This window comes from Pyrus communis, unplaced genomic scaffold (assembly GCF_963583255.1).
Source record: "Pyrus communis unplaced genomic scaffold, drPyrComm1.1 SCAFFOLD_19, whole genome shotgun sequence".
NCBI classification, from domain to species: domain Eukaryota; kingdom Viridiplantae; phylum Streptophyta; class Magnoliopsida; order Rosales; family Rosaceae; genus Pyrus; species Pyrus communis.
Window position 1 is genome coordinate 1,286,111 of NW_026908883.1, and position 19,407 is coordinate 1,305,517.

The following is a 19,407-nucleotide window of genomic DNA, read 5'->3' on the forward strand; positions in this document are numbered from 1 at the left end:
CTCACAAGCTTCTCCTCCTCCATTGCCGTGAGACTTGATGAAATGATGACGGGCAATGTTTCGCCTTTTCCCAAAAACACATACTTCAAATGGTCCGGCAACGGCTTAAGTTCAAGCGATGGTGCCTGAACAACAGAAGGTAGCATCTTAGTGGAAACTGAATTTGAAAGTGAGAGTGGAACCTTACCATATTGTTGTGGCAATGACTCAAGGGCTGCCACAACCTCAATTATTTCTTCACTAGAACCCATTGCAAAGAATTCCTCCTCCTTGCCGTGGCCTTGCATTGGCCCAAATCCTTCATTTTTGCGCTCTATGGCCTTAGTGATGGTTGTTTCCAGGGCGTCCTCGTTCAATTCTTCAAGGTATACCTGCGCCAAAGAATCGATAACATCAATGGAAAAACAAGAATGGTCATCAACGGGATATCTCATAGTTTCAGAAATATTAAAATCAATCACTTCCCCATCGAATTCCATTGTCAAGGTGCCTTTGTATACATCAATCTTCGTTCGGGCCGTCTTCATGAATGGCCTACCAAGGAGAATCGGCAAAGATGTAGAATGGGCTGAATCCTCCATGTCTAGGACGTAGAAATCAGCCGGAAAAATTAAATGGTTCACCTGCACAAGCACATCTTCCAAAACTCCTTTTGGATACGCGTTAGAACGATCGGCCAATTGTATAATTACACCATCTTGTTTTAATTCACCCAAATTCATAGATGCATAAATAGAATAAGGCATGACATTTATGGATGCACCTAAATCAAGCATGGCATGTTCAAAACGATTATGTCCAATCACACAAGGAATCGTGAAACTACCGGGGTCTTTGCACTTGGTAGGCAGTTTACGTTGCAAAACAGCGGACACATTCTCGCTTACCTTCACTACCTCTTTGTTTGCCCTTCTTCTCTTTGTATTGCATAGGTCCTTGAGGAATTTAGCATACTTTGGAACCTGTTTGATTGCATCGAGAAGCGGTATGTTCACTTGTACCTTCCGGAACGTTTCAAGAATGTCCTTCTCGCTTTCTTCCTTTTTTTCTTGCATGAACCTGCAAGGAAAAGGTACATTGGGCAGATTAGGACGTGAAGTACATGAATTTGAACTTAAATTACCTGATTTGGCCGAGTTAGGGTGATCTGCCTCAGGTTGTGTCGTCTCTTCATCTACTTTCTGGGCAGATTTGGGATTGTTTGGCTCGGTCCCAACTTCTTTTCCACCCCTTAGGGTGATGGCCTTGGCGGATTCGAATCCTCCCTTTGGATTGACTGTGGTTGAGCTAGGAAGCTTTCCTTGCTCTCTAATCTGTCCAAGGAACTCAGAAATCTGCCCTATTTGTTTCTTCATATCCGTCATCTCCTTCTCGTTATTTGCTATCCGGTTGTTTTGATTTTGCAACCCCTGCGAAATAGAGGTTAGTAATTGCATAGCTTGATCACTTTCCAATGACGTACCTGAATGAGATGATGCCGAAGGTTGTTGGGGTTGTTGGGGTGCATACGGCTTGGAATAAAAACCAGGGGGGTTTGGCCTAAATCCTCCTTGTTGGGCAGCTTGTTGTGGCTCCCTCCATTTGAAGTTTGGATGGTCCCTCCATCCGGCATTGTAAGTGTTCGAGTATGGGTTGTTTTGATTTTGTCCTTGGAAACCAATTGCATTGGCAGATTCCCACCCACCATTCTCGATTAGTTGAGGGCACATGTCGGATGGATGCCCTTGAATTGAGCACACGCCACAAACTTGGTGTTCTTGTGCTTTTGGACCAATCACAACCTGAGAAACAAGAGAAGTAAGATTAGCAAGTTGTGATTGAATTTCAGAAATAGCACTTACCTCATTTACACTTTGTTGTCGTGGGGCTTCCCTTTGACCCACTCCTTCATATTGTTGAGCGTTGAGCGCTCGGTTGGCTATGAGAATCTTGGCATCCCTTGGTGTTTTGTCCACCAATGCTCCTCCCGCTGATGCATCAAGCATTTGACGTTCGATAGGAATGAGGCCCTCATAGAAATATTGAAGGAGAAGTTCCTCCTTCATTTGATGTTGAGGACATGAAGCTACAAGGCCCTTGAAGCGCTCATAATAAGCCGGGAATGTCTCACCATGATTCTGTTGAATACCACTAATTTTCTTCCGTAGGAGAATCACTCTTGAAGTAGGGAAGAATTTCTCCAAGAAAGCACGCTTCATACTCTCCCACGAAGTCACAGTTCCCGGGGCTAGTTCGTAGAGCCAATCTTTGGCCTTGTCCATAAGTGAAAATGGAAAGGCCTTCATCTTCAATATACTCTCATCCACATTGACGGGGGTCATGCTCGAACAAACCACCTCGAACTCCTTCAAGTGTTTGTTGGGGTCTTCCATAGACAAGCCATGGAACTTCGGAATATGGTGTAACAAACTGGATTTGAGTTCAAATTCCTCAGTCTTCCCCTCTGCAGCCGTGGGGTATTGGATACAAAGAGGCAATGCATTATCCAAACCCGAGGCCGAAAGCTCCTTGATGGTTCTATTATCTGCTGCCATGGCTTGTTCTTCTTCAAAAATCTGATCCGTGGGCTTTTCTTCTACACCTACTTCGTCTTCTTCAAGCCCAGGTTGTGGTGGCTCTTGTTGACTCCTCGTTCTCCTCAAAGTGCGTTCAAAATCACCGTCAAAGTCGGAGATGTTCTCTATAATAGGCCGAGAGCGACGAGTCATACACAGTACCTAAAAAACAAGGAAACAAACAAACTAAGAATCTGAAATAAGAATGCACGAAAAAAAAAAAAAATAAAATAAAATAAAATAAAATAAAAATAAAGACAAAGGATTAGCAAAGTTGCTAATCCCCGGCAACGGCGCCAAAATTTGATGTGAGAATTTACTTGACACTCAAATTAAACCCTTGTTTGACAATTGTAGTAGAATGGATAAGTGAGGGATCGTTCTAGACCGGGGATTAGGAGGTCTTGCTAAAACCTTCTAAATTGACTTAAAAACATAAAAACACAATATAAAACACTATTTAATGCTCGAAGAAAGCAAAACTAAAAATAAGAAAGATTAAGACTAAGACTTCAACGAAATAGGGGGGAATTGGATTTGGACGAATTTAAACTAAAATGAATACTTGGAAACAAAACAAATTGTAAATATGGATTTGACGGAAATGAATGGATGGGAAGCTAGCTAAGGGTTCTTTCTCTACACATGATATTTATGCATATGAATCAATTTCCAGTTATTCCTTCATTGAATTATGAACGACAATGCCCCAAATTAACCGTGACATCACTAGTTAACCCTCAGATTTTCCTTATATTATTGGATTGGATGGCATCATTCGACAACCCAAAACATTCTCAAAAGTTCCCTACATGTCATCATAATAGAGATACAATCGAAGATCATTAAGAATAATGAAAACCATAAGCATTGACAAAGCATTTGCAACTATGACATCATGTTACTCATGCTAAGAATTAAACTTAACGCGATCGTGACAAGCGACCTTCACTACTTTCAAGTATAAGTTAGTAACGATTATGTGAAACCTTCTTAAACTTTAGCCACATATTCATGCATGCTAATTAAGTGTCGACCCTCAATCAACAAACACAAATAAGTTAATCATCAAATAGTTAAGCCAATTGCATTCACGAATCAAGAGTTCATAACCGGAATTCATCAATTCATATCACATAAATAAACATGGTATTGAAATCACCCCTAGCCAAAAAGGGTTTAGTTCCTCATAATTTTGAAATCAAAGAAACACCTAAACATTCCAACAACTCAAACTTGAATTGTATGAACGTTTAGGCACTCTTCTCTTCCATTCCTCATATTACAAAACAAAGAGAATTGAATTTAAACATTGAAATCAAAGAAACGCGTAAACATTCCAACAACTCAAACGTGAATTGTATGAACGTTTAGGCCCTCTTCTCTTCGTCTTCGTTGTAGCATAAGGACTAAGGGATGTTGTTGGTGTGTTGAATGGATTGGGGGATTATGGAAATGGAAGAAATGGAGGAGAAAGGGAAGGGAATGGTGCAGAAAATGGAGAGACTCATGGCTAGGGAGAAGATGGAAGTGTTTGTGGTGTGTTGTGTATGAAAATGAGATCCTCCCTAAATGAATGAATGCAAGGGTATTTATAGGAGGAGTGGAGGTGTAAATGGCTGTTTGTTTAATGTGTTTGTGTGGAGGAATGATGAGAAAACAGCTAGGACACATGTGAAAATCTGGAAAGCAAATGGAGTGCACGGCATTGATGTTGGAATTGCATGTGTGTGCTGAAAATAGTGTGTGTATGCATGTGTTTGGGAAGCTTTCTTGCTCATTTTCTGGATGCAATGATGAAGATATTAATAATTAATGCATGTAAGTGGCTGAAATGATGAAGAATGAGTGGTGGAAAAGAAAGGGAAAGCTAGAAAAGCATGTGAAGATGCTGGAATTTCAAAGGGAACTCACGGCATTGAAGGTTTTGGTGCATGTGTTGGCTGTTTTGTGTTGTGAATTATGATGAATGCATGTGAGTTAAAGAGGGAGAATGTGGTGAAATGATGAAGTAGGAAGGTGGAAATGCATGTGAGATGTTTGGAAAGGAAATGGGAACCCACGGCATTGAAGTTGTTTTGTTGATGTGTGAATGCATGTGACTTGTTTGTGGAATAAAGAATGAATGGTGGAAATGTGAGTGAATGATGTGCATGTGTGAGAATGCATGTGGAATTAAGAGGAGTATGGAAGTGAAATAAATGAATGATATGTTAAGTGATAAGTGAATGATATGTGGTGAGTGATAAGTGAATGGTTTGATAAGTGATAAATGAACTAGTTTAAAGGGCTAGGGTTTAAGTACATAGAATGGGCCTAAAATAGGTTGGTTTGTATGGCATAATGTGTTTGATTGGGCTAGGCCCTTTGTTTGATGTCCCCAAAGAGCATACAAGGCTTCAATTTCGTCCATCCTCTTTGCTCCATGATTAAGCTATCCAATCCATGCCCAAAAATGCTCCAAATGGCCTCAAAATGCACTTTCTTGCTCCCTAGGCCCTTAGAACCTGAAAACACACAAAAGAAGCATAAAGGACTAAAATAACGAGAGAAACATAACGTAAATGCACGAGAACAAGCCATTTAAGTCGCATGAATATGCTCCTATCAAATACCCCCACACTTAGCTTTTGCTAGTCCTCGAGCAAAACAGAATAAAAACAAATAAACAAAACGACACTAAACACGTAAAACACAACCTAAACCTTCCAACAACCGTCTTAGGGATTTCCAATGACATGTTAAAAATCATTATTCTCACAGATTTTAGTCATCTTCACACTTAAGTACATTCTTAATCATAGTCACCATATACTAGTTCACAATTAAGCATTTAAAACCATGTTTTGAATGTAGTAACATGCCTTAGAGAATTTGCTCAATTCCTTACAAGATATGCACTCGATTTTCACTCAGAATTTCTAACTACACACCCTAATCTAGTCATATGTGAGAAGATTGATGTAACATGAAAACGAACACTCACATATAAGTATCACAAAGAACGCAATTTCTGGAGTTAATAAGCATGTTTAGATATGATCTCATGAATGGAATGCTACTACTTAGACGCGAGAACCAGTGACACCATAAGCTCATACCAAGTTCAAACTCCACAAATTGAAATACACAACACTCAAGATAGAAGTCAAGGGTTGTAACGGGGCTTGGGGTATGTGGATAACAAAGAAGGGATATGGAAAACAAAGGTTCTTAAAGAAATAGTGAGCAAAGCATTTGAATCAACTTAGAATTCACTTTTGAATGAAAACTCAACTTTTGAACAAAAAGGGAGAATTTAGACAATTTACGCCCAGAATTGGTGTTTTGGAACCTTTCTTCAATCACTTATTCTTTTCTCTTTTTTTTTTTTTTTTTTTTTTTTTTTTTTTTTTTTTTTGAATCTCAAAACATAAACACTTAAACATTCTCTCCCCCAGACTTATTTTCTTTCATAATGTAACTCAAAAGGAATTCAATTAAGTCATGCTCACTATCTTTTAAGAACAAGGGTGGGGATTGTCCTAAACTAGGCTAGGTGAGGAAAAAGTGGGTTAACAAAGAACATGGGCTAACACGGCTCAACGGGGGTACAACTTACAATATATACGAAATATGGGAAGTGAGGCTATTTGGCTATGGTGGCAACTACACAACTTCATCTTGATATATGTTATGCAAATCAATAACATGCTTTGAATGAAATGGGCATGAGTTCTAGCATTTGGAACTATATGATGAAACGCCTTCTAAGTAGTAACCAAGCAAAGAATAATGAGATCATGCAACGATTTTAGAAAACAAGAAATCACAGATTATACTCTCCAAAGAACGTTATAGGCTCAAGTCTCTCAGGGTTGTAGCATTTGTTTGAGTTCCTTCCTTCAGGCATGTTACAAAAACTAAATTTTCTTTTATGATTGCATGTGAAGTCATACATTATAACTATAACCAAGCATATACCAAGAGTAAATCAAACTTTTCTCTATGTTTATAACTCTTTTTAACAGTCATGCAATTACAAACCAAATCCTTATCATTGTGTTGGAAGGTATCCTAAGACACAAACACACACACAAAAACAACTTTAAAACAACTCTTTTTGGGTTTTTCAAAACAATTTTTCAAATTTTTATGGGATTTTCGAATTTTTAAGACAAAACACACTAAAACAGTTTAAAACAGTGAGAAACAACATGTGAAGTGATAGGTGATAAAATCCAACGAATTTGCATCAAATATACTTAGTTACTCCCCCACACTTAAATCAAACATTGTCCTCAATGTTTTAAGCATAGATTCACACAAAGCATAAGTAAATACACAAAAAGCACTTAAACATACTAAACATGGCATAATGTAATTAACAAAGAGAAGAGTTTAGAGACGCAAATCTGGTTATAGAGTGTAAATTCCATCTTCTCCTTGGTAATTGCATTGAGGCTTTGATCTTTGTGATTCCACAGGCTTACTCTTGAACTGGTTTCTGCCCATCGTTGATTTTCCTTTATGCTACTTCTTGAACTGGGCAGCAGGAATCTTTTGGTCTCCTCCACTTGTTGATTTTCCTTTGTGCTACTGGGCTGGAGGATTCTTTTGGTCTTCCCCGAAGGTCTGAGCTTACCCCTTTGGTCTGTTTCTTTGTTCAATCTTTCCAATTCGTATTGAAAAGGGTTGGAGGATAACTCAGCCTATGTTTGTCTCCACATGCTTCAATGTATCATTTTCACTTGCCTTACTCGCTCCCCTTTGCAGAAGTGGTCCCTTCTCCGGAAGTGTATCAACCGTTGAAGATGACTACTCGAGAGCAACGCTAGGTGATGCGAGATTTATACGCACACAAATTAAACCCTCTTTTTGACAATTGTAGTATAAGTATAAGTAGGGATCGTTCTGGACCGGGGATTAGGAGGGATTGTTAATCACTTGGATTTGACTTAAAAACGTAAAAACATAATATAAAGCACTAAACTAGACTCAAAGAATGTAAAACTAAACTTTAAAACACTAAAACAAATCAAAAGACTCAAAATGCTTTTAAAAACACAAACTAAAATGCTATACTAAACTCGAAGAATTCAAAACTAAAAATAAAAAAGATTAAGACTAAGACTTAAACGAAATATGGGGGGATTGATTTTGGACGAATTTAAACTAAAATGGATAGATTGTAAAGAAAACAAATTGTAAATATGAAATTGACGGAAATGAATGGATGGTATGGCTAGCTAAGGGGTTCATCTCCATACATGTTACACTTGCATAATAAAATGATTTCCAATTGCATTTCAATAAACCATTAATTCTCAACGCCCCGGGTCAATTAGGTCCGCTTAAATTAACCGTCAAGTTTTCCTTAAGTTAATGAATTGGATGGGTTAGCGCAACGCAATTCACAACATTCTCCAAAAGTCCTTTACGTGAAAAGCACAATAAAGATACAATCAAAAATCATTAAGCATCATGAAAACTTTAAGTGTTGACGAGGCATTCGTTACTATGGAATACGCATGAAACTTATGCCAAGAATTCATTTAACGCGATTGTTTATAAGCAACCTCCACTACTTGTGAATATAAGTTCGTAACTATTAGGTGAAACTCACTTATATTCTAGCGTCATATTCATGCATGAAAATTAAGTGTATACTCTTAATAAACATACATAAATAAGTTATCAATCAAACGGTTAAACAAATTGAACCACAACTTATGAAACGCAATTAGAAGTAATCAAATCAAAATGCAAGCATAAACATTTATTTCGAATCACCCCCTAGCTAAAGGGGGTTTTAGTTCCTCATTACGTTGAAATCAAAGAAACACCTAAACATTCCAACAACTCAAACTTGAATTGTATGAACGTTTAGGCACTCTTCTCTTCCATTCCTTATACGTACAAAACAAAGAGAATTAAAATGAAACATTGAAATCAAAGAATCACCTAAACATTCCAACAACTCAAACTTGAATTGTATGAACGTTTAGGTCCTCTTCTCTTCCTCGTTGTTGTAGCACAAGGTCTAAGGTGAGGTTTGGGGGATTATGGAAATGTGGAATGGAGTGAGGAGTGATGGAAATGGAAAGATGGTTTTGGATTCTAAGGGGACTCACGGCAAAGAGAAGGAATGGAAGTGTTTGTGGTGTGTTGTGTATGAAATGAGATGATCTTGAATGAATGAATGCAAGGGTATTTATAGGAGTAGTGGAGGGAACATATGGTTGTTTGTTTAAGATGCAAGTGGCTAATTAATGATGGAAAAGTATGTGATTTAAAGGATGCAAAGTGAATGAATCATGAATCATTGTGGATGAAAGGTGGAAGTGCATGTGTAGATGCAATAAATAATGCATGTAGGGTTAGGAAATAATGAAGAAATGCATGTGAGTTAAAGAGGGAGAATGTGGTGAAATGATGAAGTAGGAAGGTGGAAATGCATGTGAGATGTTTGGAAAGGAATAAAGAATGAATGGTGGAAATGTGAGTGAATGATGTGCATGTGTGAGAATGCATGTGGAATTAAGAGGAGTATGGAAGTGAAATAAATGAATGATATGTTAAGTGATAAGTGAATGATATGTGGTGAGTGATAAGTGAATGGTTTGATAAGTGATAAATGAATTAGTTTAAAGGGCTAGGGTTTAAGTACATAGAATGGGCCTAAAATAGGTTGGTTTGTATGGCATAATGTGTTTGATTGGGCTAGAGCCATTGTTTTGTGTCTTCAAGTGCATACAAGGCCTTCAAATTCGTCCATCCTCTTGGCTCCATGGATAAGCTATCCAATCCATGCCCAAAAATGCTCCAAATGGCCTCAAAATGCACTTTCTTGCTCCCTAGGCCCCTAGAACCTGAAAACACACAAAAGAAGCATAAAGGACTAAAATAACGAGAGAAACATAACGTAAATGCACGAGAACAAGCCATTTAAGTCGCATGAATATGCTCCTATCAAATACCCCCACACTTAGCTTTTGCTAGTCCTCGAGCAAAACAGAATAAAAACAAATAAACAAAACGACACTAAACACGTAAAACACAACCTAAACCTTCCAACAACCGTCTTAGGGATTTCCAATGCACATGACAAGTTAAAAATCATCATTCTCACAGATTTTAGTCATCTTCACATTTAAGTACATTCTTAATCATAGTCACCATATACTAGTTCACAATTAAGCATTTAAAACCATGTTTTGAATGTAGTAACATGCCTTAGAGAATTTGCTCAATTCCTTTCAAGATATGCACTCAATTTTTACTCAGATTTTCTAACTACACACCCTAATCTAGTCATATGTGAGAAGATTGATGTAAACATGAAAACGACACTCACATATATGTATCACAAAGAACGCAAATTCAGGAGTTAATAATCAAGTTTAGATATGATCTCATGAATGGAATGCTACTACTTAGACGCGAGAACCAGTGACACCATAAGCTCATACCAAGTTCAAACTCCACAAATTGAAATACACAACACTCAAGATAGAAGTCAAGGGTTGTAACGGGGCTTGGGGTATGTGGATAAAGAAGGGATATGGAAAACAAAGGTTCTTAAAGAAATAGTGAGCAAAGCATTTTAATCAACTTAGAATTCACTTTTGAATGAAAACTCAACTTTTGAGTTGTTTTTTTGTGTCTTTTTTTTTTTTTTTTTTTTTTTTTTTTTTTTTTTTCTTTTGAATCTCAAAACAAAAACACTTAAACATTCTCTCCCCCACACTTATTTTCTTTCATAATGTAACTCAAAAGGAATTCAATTAAGTCATGCTCACTATCTTTTAAGAACAAGGGTAAGGACGGTCATATTCTAGGTTAGGTGAAGATAAAGTGGGTAAACAAAGAACATGGGTTAACATGGCTCAACGGGGGTAAAACTTACAACATATACGAAATATGGGAAGCGAGGCTATTTGGCTATGGTGGCAACTACACAACTTCATCTTGATATATGTTATGCAAATCAATAACATGCTTTGAATGAAATGGGCATGAGTTCTAGCATTTGGAACTATATGATGAAACGCCTTCTAAGTAGTAACCAAGCAAAGAATAATGAGATCATGCAACGATTTTAGAAAACAAGAAATCACAGATTATACTCTCCAAAGAACGTTATAGGCTCAAGTCTCTCAGGGTTGTAGCATTTGTTTGAGTTCCTTCCTTCAGGCATGTTACAAAAACTAAATTTTCTTTTATGATTGCATGTGAAGTCATACATTATAACCATAACCAAGCATATACCAAGAGTAAATCAAACTTTTCTCTATGTTTATAACTCTTTTTAACAGTCATGCAATTACAAACCAAATCCTTAACATTGTGTTGGAAGGTATCCTAAGACACAAACACACACACAAAAACAACTTTAAAACAACTCTTTTTGGGTTTTTCAAAACAATTTTTCAAATTTTTATGGGATTTTCGAATTTTAAGACAAAACACACTAAAACAGTTTTAAAACAGTGAGAAACAACATGTGAAGTGATAGGTGAATAAATCCCATGAATTTGCATCAAATATACTTAGTTACCCCCCCACACTTAAATTAAACGTTGTCCTCAATGTTTTAAGCATAGATTCACACAAAGCATAAGTAAATACACAAAAAACACTTAAACATACTAAACATGGCATAATGTAATTAACAAAGAGAAGAGTTTAGAGACGCAAATCTGGTTATAGAGTGTAAATTCCATCTTCTCCTTGGTAATTGCATTGAGGCTTTGATCTTTGTGATTCCACAGGCTTACTCTTGAACTGGTTTCTGCCCATCGTTGATTTTCCTTTGTGCTACTTCTTGAACTGGGCAGCAGGAATCTTTTGATCTCCTCCACTTGTTGATTTTCCTTTGTGCTACTGGGCTGGAGGATTCTTTTGGTCTTCCCCGAAGGTCTGAGCATACCCTTTTGGTCTGTTTCTTTGTTCAATCTTTCCAATTCGTATTGAAAAGAGTTGGAGGATAACTCAGCCTATGTTTGTCTCCACATGCTTCAATGTATCATTTTCACTTGCCTTACTCGCTCCCCTTTGCAGAAGTGGTCCCTTCTCCGGAAGTGTATCAACCGTTGAAGATGACTACTCGAGAGCAACGCTAGGTAAGCAATCAGGAATAGATTCCAGGCAGTTGGCTCCAGATCGGAAGACTGACTCCAAGTGCCGGCTGATTGCTTCTTTTACTTTGCCATGCGAGTAAGAACAAGGACAAAGAAAAAGACAGGGAAAGAGCATGATATGAGATACTTTTGCTTTTGACCTTGATGATATGAGATACCTTTGCTTTTGAAGAAGCGGTGAATGAATCAGCACACTTCAATCCGCCGTTTCCTCCTGGGTCATCTGTACTCCAGGCATCTGGTATCATCTTTGGGGAAGAAGAAAGAATTGAGTATTTCGAAAGGCTTTGCTGGGAGTGCGCCCTCAGAGGTGAGGGAGAGTTGGGCATTTTCTTCAGGTTTGCCCTGCCATAAAATACGAAGGTCGACATATATAGAGATAATAGCAAGTGGTGGTACTTTTTACCTTTGTCGACAAACGTTTTGATCCCGCAACTCTGGCTTTTTGAAATAGTGGCGCCTCTTCGATCTTTGAATACGCCTCTTCGATTTCTGAGTAGGCGCCCCTTCGATTTCTGAACGACACGTGGTAGTGCAGATGCGGCTCCTTTTGACAAAGCTGCACGCGTTTTCTGAAAAGCAGAGAAAGCGTCGCCGGACTTTGCGTTTGTCGGCTAAAGATGTGTAGTTGCGATGATGGCCTCCACGTGCTTTCAGCTTTGTCAGAAATCTTTTGACAAAGCTGAACGCGTCTTCTGAAAAGTCGAGAACGCGTCGCCTTGATTACGCCGGAAATTCCGGCTTTTTGAATTGGTGGACGCGTCGCCTTGGCTTCTTATAGAGCTATCGATCACCGCCAACATACACACTCTGAAGATTTCCCATTCCTGAAACTCGACTTCGGCCCTTTGTGAAATTTTTAACTCCATCCACCCCTTCTCTTTGAACACTTTTGAAAAAAATGGCAAACTCATCGAACCTTAGCTTAGATTTGAGTCTCAGCAGTGATCCGGTTGCGCCCCGTCAAGGTAATGTATGGCGCCCTTCTTTTTTATCTTCTAACGGTCCTCTTTCAGGTGAAGACTCTGTGATGCAGGACGCCACAACAGCTACAATAGTAGCTAAAAACCTCCTCACTCCAAAAGATAGTAGGCTGCTGTCAGGACGGTCCGATGAGTTGGCCGTTCAAGAGTCCCTCGCACTTAGTGTTCAGTGTGCGAGCTCTGTCTCCAACATGGGCCTACGCCTGCTTGCCCGCTCCCGTCAGGTGGAATCGTTGATGGCAGAGGTGGAAAGACTTAAGCAAGAGATCCAGCAGCTTAAGTACGAGAATAGAAGTTTGCATGTGCTTGCAAATAACTATTCGTCGGGGATGAAGAGGAAGCTTGATGAGCTGCAAGAATCTGAGGGTCGAATTCACAGTGACCGTCAAAGGCTTGCGTCTTATCTCCAGAGGCACCTTTTTCCTGGGTCATCCAGCGCTTGGCCAAGTATTGAGGCCTGGAATGCTCTAGCTCCGATGCCTCCCGCTCCGATGCCTTCCGCTTCGATGCCTCCCGCTTCTATGCCTCCCGCTTCTGCGCCTTCCGCTTCTGCGCCTCGTAGTGGGACTTCACGCAAACAACCTTTGTGAAGCTCCACCTTTCTCCATGTTTAGTATCTTTCTTTTTTTCTTTTTCTCTTTTTTTTTTTTTATTTTTTTTTTTTATTTTATTTATTTTTTTTTTTTTTATTAACATAAATAAAATCAAACGGCATGGAATTGGTCCTTGAATGGAAGGTGATACTTGAAGTGAACCGGCATTGGTTTGAATTCTAGTGTAGGTGCCTGATTCAAAAAAAATAGCAAGTTAGTATAAAATCTAATGGAATTTGGAAAAAAATACTTACTTGTTTTGTCCGACAAGAACTCAATGACAAATACCACTCCTTTGAAAGTTTCAGGGATATTGGACTTGGCCAGATTGCAAGTGATGGTTATTACTTGTCCAATGTCATCAAATTTAACTTCTTTGGATTTTGTGGTTTCAAGAACGCCCTCTTTGATGGATTCATGACATTCCCTACTTGTCACCTTTGGAAGGGCTTCCAAGATGTCTTTTTCACCTTCTTCTTCCTTGGAAGTCATGAATCTGCAAGGAATAGGGTTAAAAATAATGAAATTTGGAACAACCATACCTGTATTAGATGGCATAGGAGCAATAGGAGCCTCCGGTAAAGGTGTTTCCACCCTTTCCGTGGGTTGGGTGTATTCCTCTTCCTTGTGATTTGATTTTGATGGTTGAGGGTCCGTTCCAACCTCTTTGTCACTTCTCAACATGATTTCCTTGGCAGTTTCAAATTCTCCCTTCTGATTTGCAATGGTTGAACTAGGGAGTTCGCCTTGGTCGCAAAATTGTCCTTCGAACTCCGCTATCTGCCCAATTTGCTTTTCCAGAGTAGTAAGTAATTGAAAAATCGTATCATTATCATTTGAATTACCTACATTACTTTGGGCAGGTTGTGGTGGCTGCATAGGCGTTGAATAGAACTCCTCATACGGCTGCCAATATCCTTCTTGTTGAGCCTCATTGTCTTGATTTTGTAAGCCCTGCACCAAACAAATTAATTCATCAAGCTTTTGGTTATAATTTATTGACGAACTTAAATTTGGTTGGGCATATTGAATATGAGGTTGTGGTGGCTGCCAATATCCTCCTTGTTGAGCATTTTGAGGTTCCCACCACATAGAGTTTGAATGATCACTCCAATCCGAATTGTAAGTATTGGAAAACACGTTATTCCTTGATTGAAGATTCAATATATCAACTCTTTGCATTTGAGACCTTTCCATGAGTTGTGACAAAAGAGAAGCATTATCAAGTGCCATCTTGTTCTTAACAAACAAAACACAAATAAAAAAAAAAACTAAATCTAAAAGACAATACAGAAACAAACAATCCAAGGGATTAGCAAATTTTCTAATCCCCGGCAACGGCGCCAAAATTTGATGCGAGATTTATACGCACACAAATTAAACCCTCTTTTTGACAATTGTAGTATAAGTATAAGTAGGGATCGTTCTGGACCGGGGATTAGGAGGGATTGTTAATCACTTGGATTTGACTTAAAAACGTAAAAACATAATATAAAGCACTAAACTAGACTCAAAGAATGTAAAACTAAACTTTAAAACACTAAAACAAATCAAAAGACTCAAAATGCTTTTAAAAACACAAACTAAAATGCTATACTAAACTCGAAGAATTCAAAACTAAAAATAAAAAAGATTAAGACTAAGACTTAAACGAAATATGGGGGGATTGATTTTGGACGAATTTAAACTAAAATGGATAGATTGTAAAGAAAACAAATTGTAAATATGAAATTGACGGAAATGAATGGATGGTATGGCTAGCTAAGGGGTTCATCTCCATACATGTTACACTTGCATAATAAAATGATTTCCAATTGCATTTCAATAAACCATTAATTCTCAACGCCCCGGGTCAATTAGGTCCGCTTAAATTAACCGTCAAGTTTTCCTTAAGTTAATGAATTGGATGGGTTAGCGCAACGCAATTCACAACATTCTCCAAAAGTCCTTTACGTGAAAAGCACAATAAAGATACAATCAAAAATCATTAAGCATCATGAAAACTTTAAGTGTTGACGAGGCATTCGTTACTATGGAATACGCATGAAACTTATGCCAAGAATTCATTTAACGCGATTGTTTATAAGCAACCTCCACTACTTGTGAATATAAGTTCGTAACTATTAGGTGAAACTCACTTATATTCTAGCGTCATATTCATGCATGAAAATTAAGTGTATACTCTTAATAAACATACATAAATAAGTTATCAATCAAACGGTTAAACAAATTGAACCACAACTTATGAAACGCAATTAGAAGTAATCAAATCAAAATGCAAGCATAAACATTTATTTCGAATCACCCCCTAGCTAAAGGGGGTTTTAGTTCCTCATTACGTTGAAATCAAAGAAACACCTAAACATTCCAACAACTCAAACTTGAATTGTATGAACGTTTAGGCACTCTTCTCTTCCATTCCTTATACGTACAAAACAAAGAGAATTAAAATGAAACATTGAAATCAAAGAATCACCTAAACATTCCAACAACTCAAACTTGAATTGTATGAACGTTTAGGTCCTCTTCTCTTCCTCGTTGTTGTAGCACAAGGTCTAAGGTGAGGTTTGGGGGATTATGGAAATGTGGAATGGAGTGAGGAGTGATGGAAATGGAAAGATGGTTTTGGATTCTAAGGGGACTCACGGCAAAGAGAAGGAATGGAAGTGTTTGTGGTGTGTTGTGTATGAAATGAGATGATCTTGAATGAATGAATGCAAGGGTATTTATAGGAGTAGTGGAGGGAACATATGGTTGTTTGTTTAAGATGCAAGTGGCTAATTAATGATGGAAAAGTATGTGATTTAAAGGATGCAAAGTGAATGAATCATGAATCATTGTGGATGAAAGGTGGAAGTGCATGTGTAGATGCAATAAATAATGCATGTAGGGTTAGGAAATAATGAAGAAATGCATGTGAGTTAAAGAGGGAGAATGTGGTGAAATGATGAAGTAGGAAGGTGGAAATGCATGTGAGATGTTTGGAAAGGAATAAAGAATGAATGGTGGAAATGTGAGTGAATGATGTGCATGTGTGAGAATGCATGTGGAATTAAGAGGAGTATGGAAGTGAAATAAATGAATGATATGTTAAGTGATAAGTGAATGATATGTGGTGAGTGATAAGTGAATGGTTTGATAAGTGATAAATGAATTAGTTTAAAGGGCTAGGGTTTAAGTACATAGAATGGGCCTAAAATAGGTTGGTTTGTATGGCATAATGTGTTTGATTGGGCTAGAGCCATTGTTTTGTGTCTTCAAGTGCATACAAGGCCTTCAAATTCGTCCATCCTCTTGGCTCCATGGATAAGCTATCCAATCCATGCCCAAAAATGCTCCAAATGGCCTCAAAATGCACTTTCTTGCTCCCTAGGCCCCTAGAACCTGAAAACACACAAAAGAAGCATAAAGGACTAAAATAACGAGAGAAACATAACGTAAATGCACGAGAACAAGCCATTTAAGTCGCATGAATATGCTCCTATCACTAGGTAAGCAATCAGGAATAGATTCCAGGCAGTTGGCTCCAGATCGGAAGACTGACTCCAAGTGCCGGCTGATTGCTTCTTTTACTTTGCCATGCGAGTAAGAACAAGGACAAAGAAAAAGACAGGGAAAGAGCATGATATGAGATACTTTTGCTTTTGACCTTGATGATATGAGATACCTTTGCTTTTGAAGAAGCGGTGAATGAATCAGCACATGTATTTGTTGTGCTGTTTCCTCCTGGGTCATCTGTACTCCAGGCATCTGGTATCATCTTTGGGGAAGAGAAAGAATTGAGTATTTCGAAAGGCTTTGCTGGGAGTGCGCCCTCAGAGGTGAGGGAGAGTTGGGCATTTTCTTCAGGTTTGCCCTGCCATAAAAGACGAAGGTCGACATATATAGAGATAATATCAAGTGGTGGTACTTTTTACCTTTGTCGACAAACGTTTTGATCCCGCAAATCTGGCTATATGAAATAATGGCGCCTCTTCGATCTCTGAACACGCCTCTTCGATTTCTGAGCAGGCGCCCCTTCGATTTCTGAACGACGCCCCTTCGCTTTCTGAACGACACGTGGTAGTGCAGATGCGGCTCCTTTTGACAAAGCTGCACGCGTCTTCTGAAAAGCTGAGAAAGCGTCGCCGAACTTTGCGCTTGTCGGCTAAAGATGTGTAGTTGCGATGATGGCCTCCACGTGTTGTCTGAAAAGAATAACTCTTTTGACAAAGTTGAACACGTCTTCTGAAAAGCTGAGAAAGCGTCGCCTAAATTACGCCGGAAATTCCGGCTTTTTGAATTGGTGGACTCGTCGCCTTGGCTTTTTTATTGAGCTATCGATCACCACAACAAACACACTCTGAAGATTTCCCATTCTTGAAAACCGACTCCGGCCCTTTGAAAATTTACTCCATCCACCCACTCTCTTTGAACACTTTTGAAAAAAATGGCAAACTCATCGAACCTTAGCTTAGATTTGAGTCTCAGCAGCGATCCGGTTGCGCCCCGTCAAGGTAATGTATGGCGCTCTTCTTTTTTTTCTTCTAACGGTCCTCTTTCAGGTGAAGACTCTGTGATGCAGGACGCCACAACAGCTACAATAGTAGCTAGGAACCTCCTCACACCAAAAGATAGTAGGCTGCTGTCAGGACGGTCCGATGAGTTGGCCGTTCAAGAGTCCCTCGCACTTAGTGTTCAGTGTGCGAGTTCTGTGTCCAACATGGGCCAACGCCTGCTTGCCCGCTCCCGTCAGGTGGAATCATGGATGGCAGAGGTGGAAAGTCTCAAGCAGGAGATCCAGCAGCTGAAGTATGAGAATAGAAGTTTGCACGTGCTTGCAAACAACTATTCGAAGGGCATGAAGAGGAAGCTTGATGAGCTGCAAGAGTCTGAAGGTCGGATTCACAGTGACCGTCAAAGGTTTTCGTCTTTCCTCCAGAGGCACCTTTTTCCTGGCTCATCCAGCGCTTGGCCAAGTATTGAGGCCTGGAATGCTCTATCTTCGATGCCTCCCGCTCCGATGCCTTCTGTTCCTACGCCTTCCGCTCCGATGCCTTCTGCTCCTACGCCTTCCACTTCAAGAGTAAAGCCACGTAGTGGGGCCTCAAGCAAACAACCTTTATGAAGCACCATCTTTCTTTGTTTAGCAGTGCCTATCAATAAATCAAACATTTTCTCAATGTTACAATCATAGACTCACACAATTAATAAACAAACAAACAATAACAACTAAACAACCTAACAAGGCAGAAACGAAATAGCAACAAAGAAAAGAATTTTTTTTTTTTTTTTAATTTTTATCAAATTTTCGGAGTTTTATACCAAGACACTATAAAACACACTAAAACACTCTAAAAATGCTTAAAACAGCAAGAAACAACATTCTAAGTGATAGGTGAATAAATCCCACGAAATTCATGCAAATACAAATTATTTACCCCCCTACACTTAAATCAAACTTTGTCCTCAATGTTTTAAGCAGAAAGTCACAACAGAGCAAGCAAATAAACAAATACGAGAAAGAAAGCAAAGTAAAGGCAGTAAAGAAAAAGAAAGGAATAAAAATAAGTCTCTTAAAGGGGTTTCCAAGTTCTTCTCTATTCGGATGCATGGGTTGCCTCCCACGAAGCGCTTTCTTTTACGTCTTTCAGCCGGACGAGTACCCTCTTTTAATCTTCATTTGAGCCCACGGAATGGAAAGGAATGTCTTCCACCACTTGCCCCACACCATGCTTGTAATATGGCTTCAACCGATGCCCGTTCACCTTGAATTCTACGCCATTCCTTAAGCTTTTTATGTGGACTGCACCATAAGGTAAAACGTTAGTAACGACAAACGGGCCAATCCATTTAGAACGCAACTTACCAGGAAACAAACGTAGGCGAGAGTTGAAAAGTAACACTTTCTGCCCAACTGTGAAGGTCTTGGTTCGAATCATTTTATCATGGAATGCTTTGGTCTTGGCTTTGTACATCCGGGCATTCTCATAGGCTTCATTCCGAATCTCCTCAAGTTCATTCAATTGGAGCTTCCTATGAACTCCCGCTGCATCTATGTCCATGTTGAAAGTCTTCACGGCCCAATGTGCCTTGTGCTCTAACTCTACGGGCAAATGACATGGCTTACCATAGACGAGCCGAAAAGGTGACATCCCAATGGGTGTTTTGTACG

The 19,407-nt window shown here is 39.0% G+C and overlaps 1 protein-coding gene across 1 annotated transcript; it reads right to left on the minus strand.

Moving 5' to 3' along the window:
* Positions 1-380: 380 nt before the first annotated feature.
* LOC137724087 (uncharacterized) lies at positions 381-2,417 on the minus strand (the record flags this gene model as incomplete). The annotated part of the gene is made up of 2 exons (XM_068463022.1): positions 381-1,088; positions 1,926-2,417. Coding segments are annotated over 2 exons (1,200 nt in total), but the record flags the coding sequence as incomplete, so codon positions are not given.
* Positions 2,418-19,407: the final 16,990 nt, after the last annotated feature.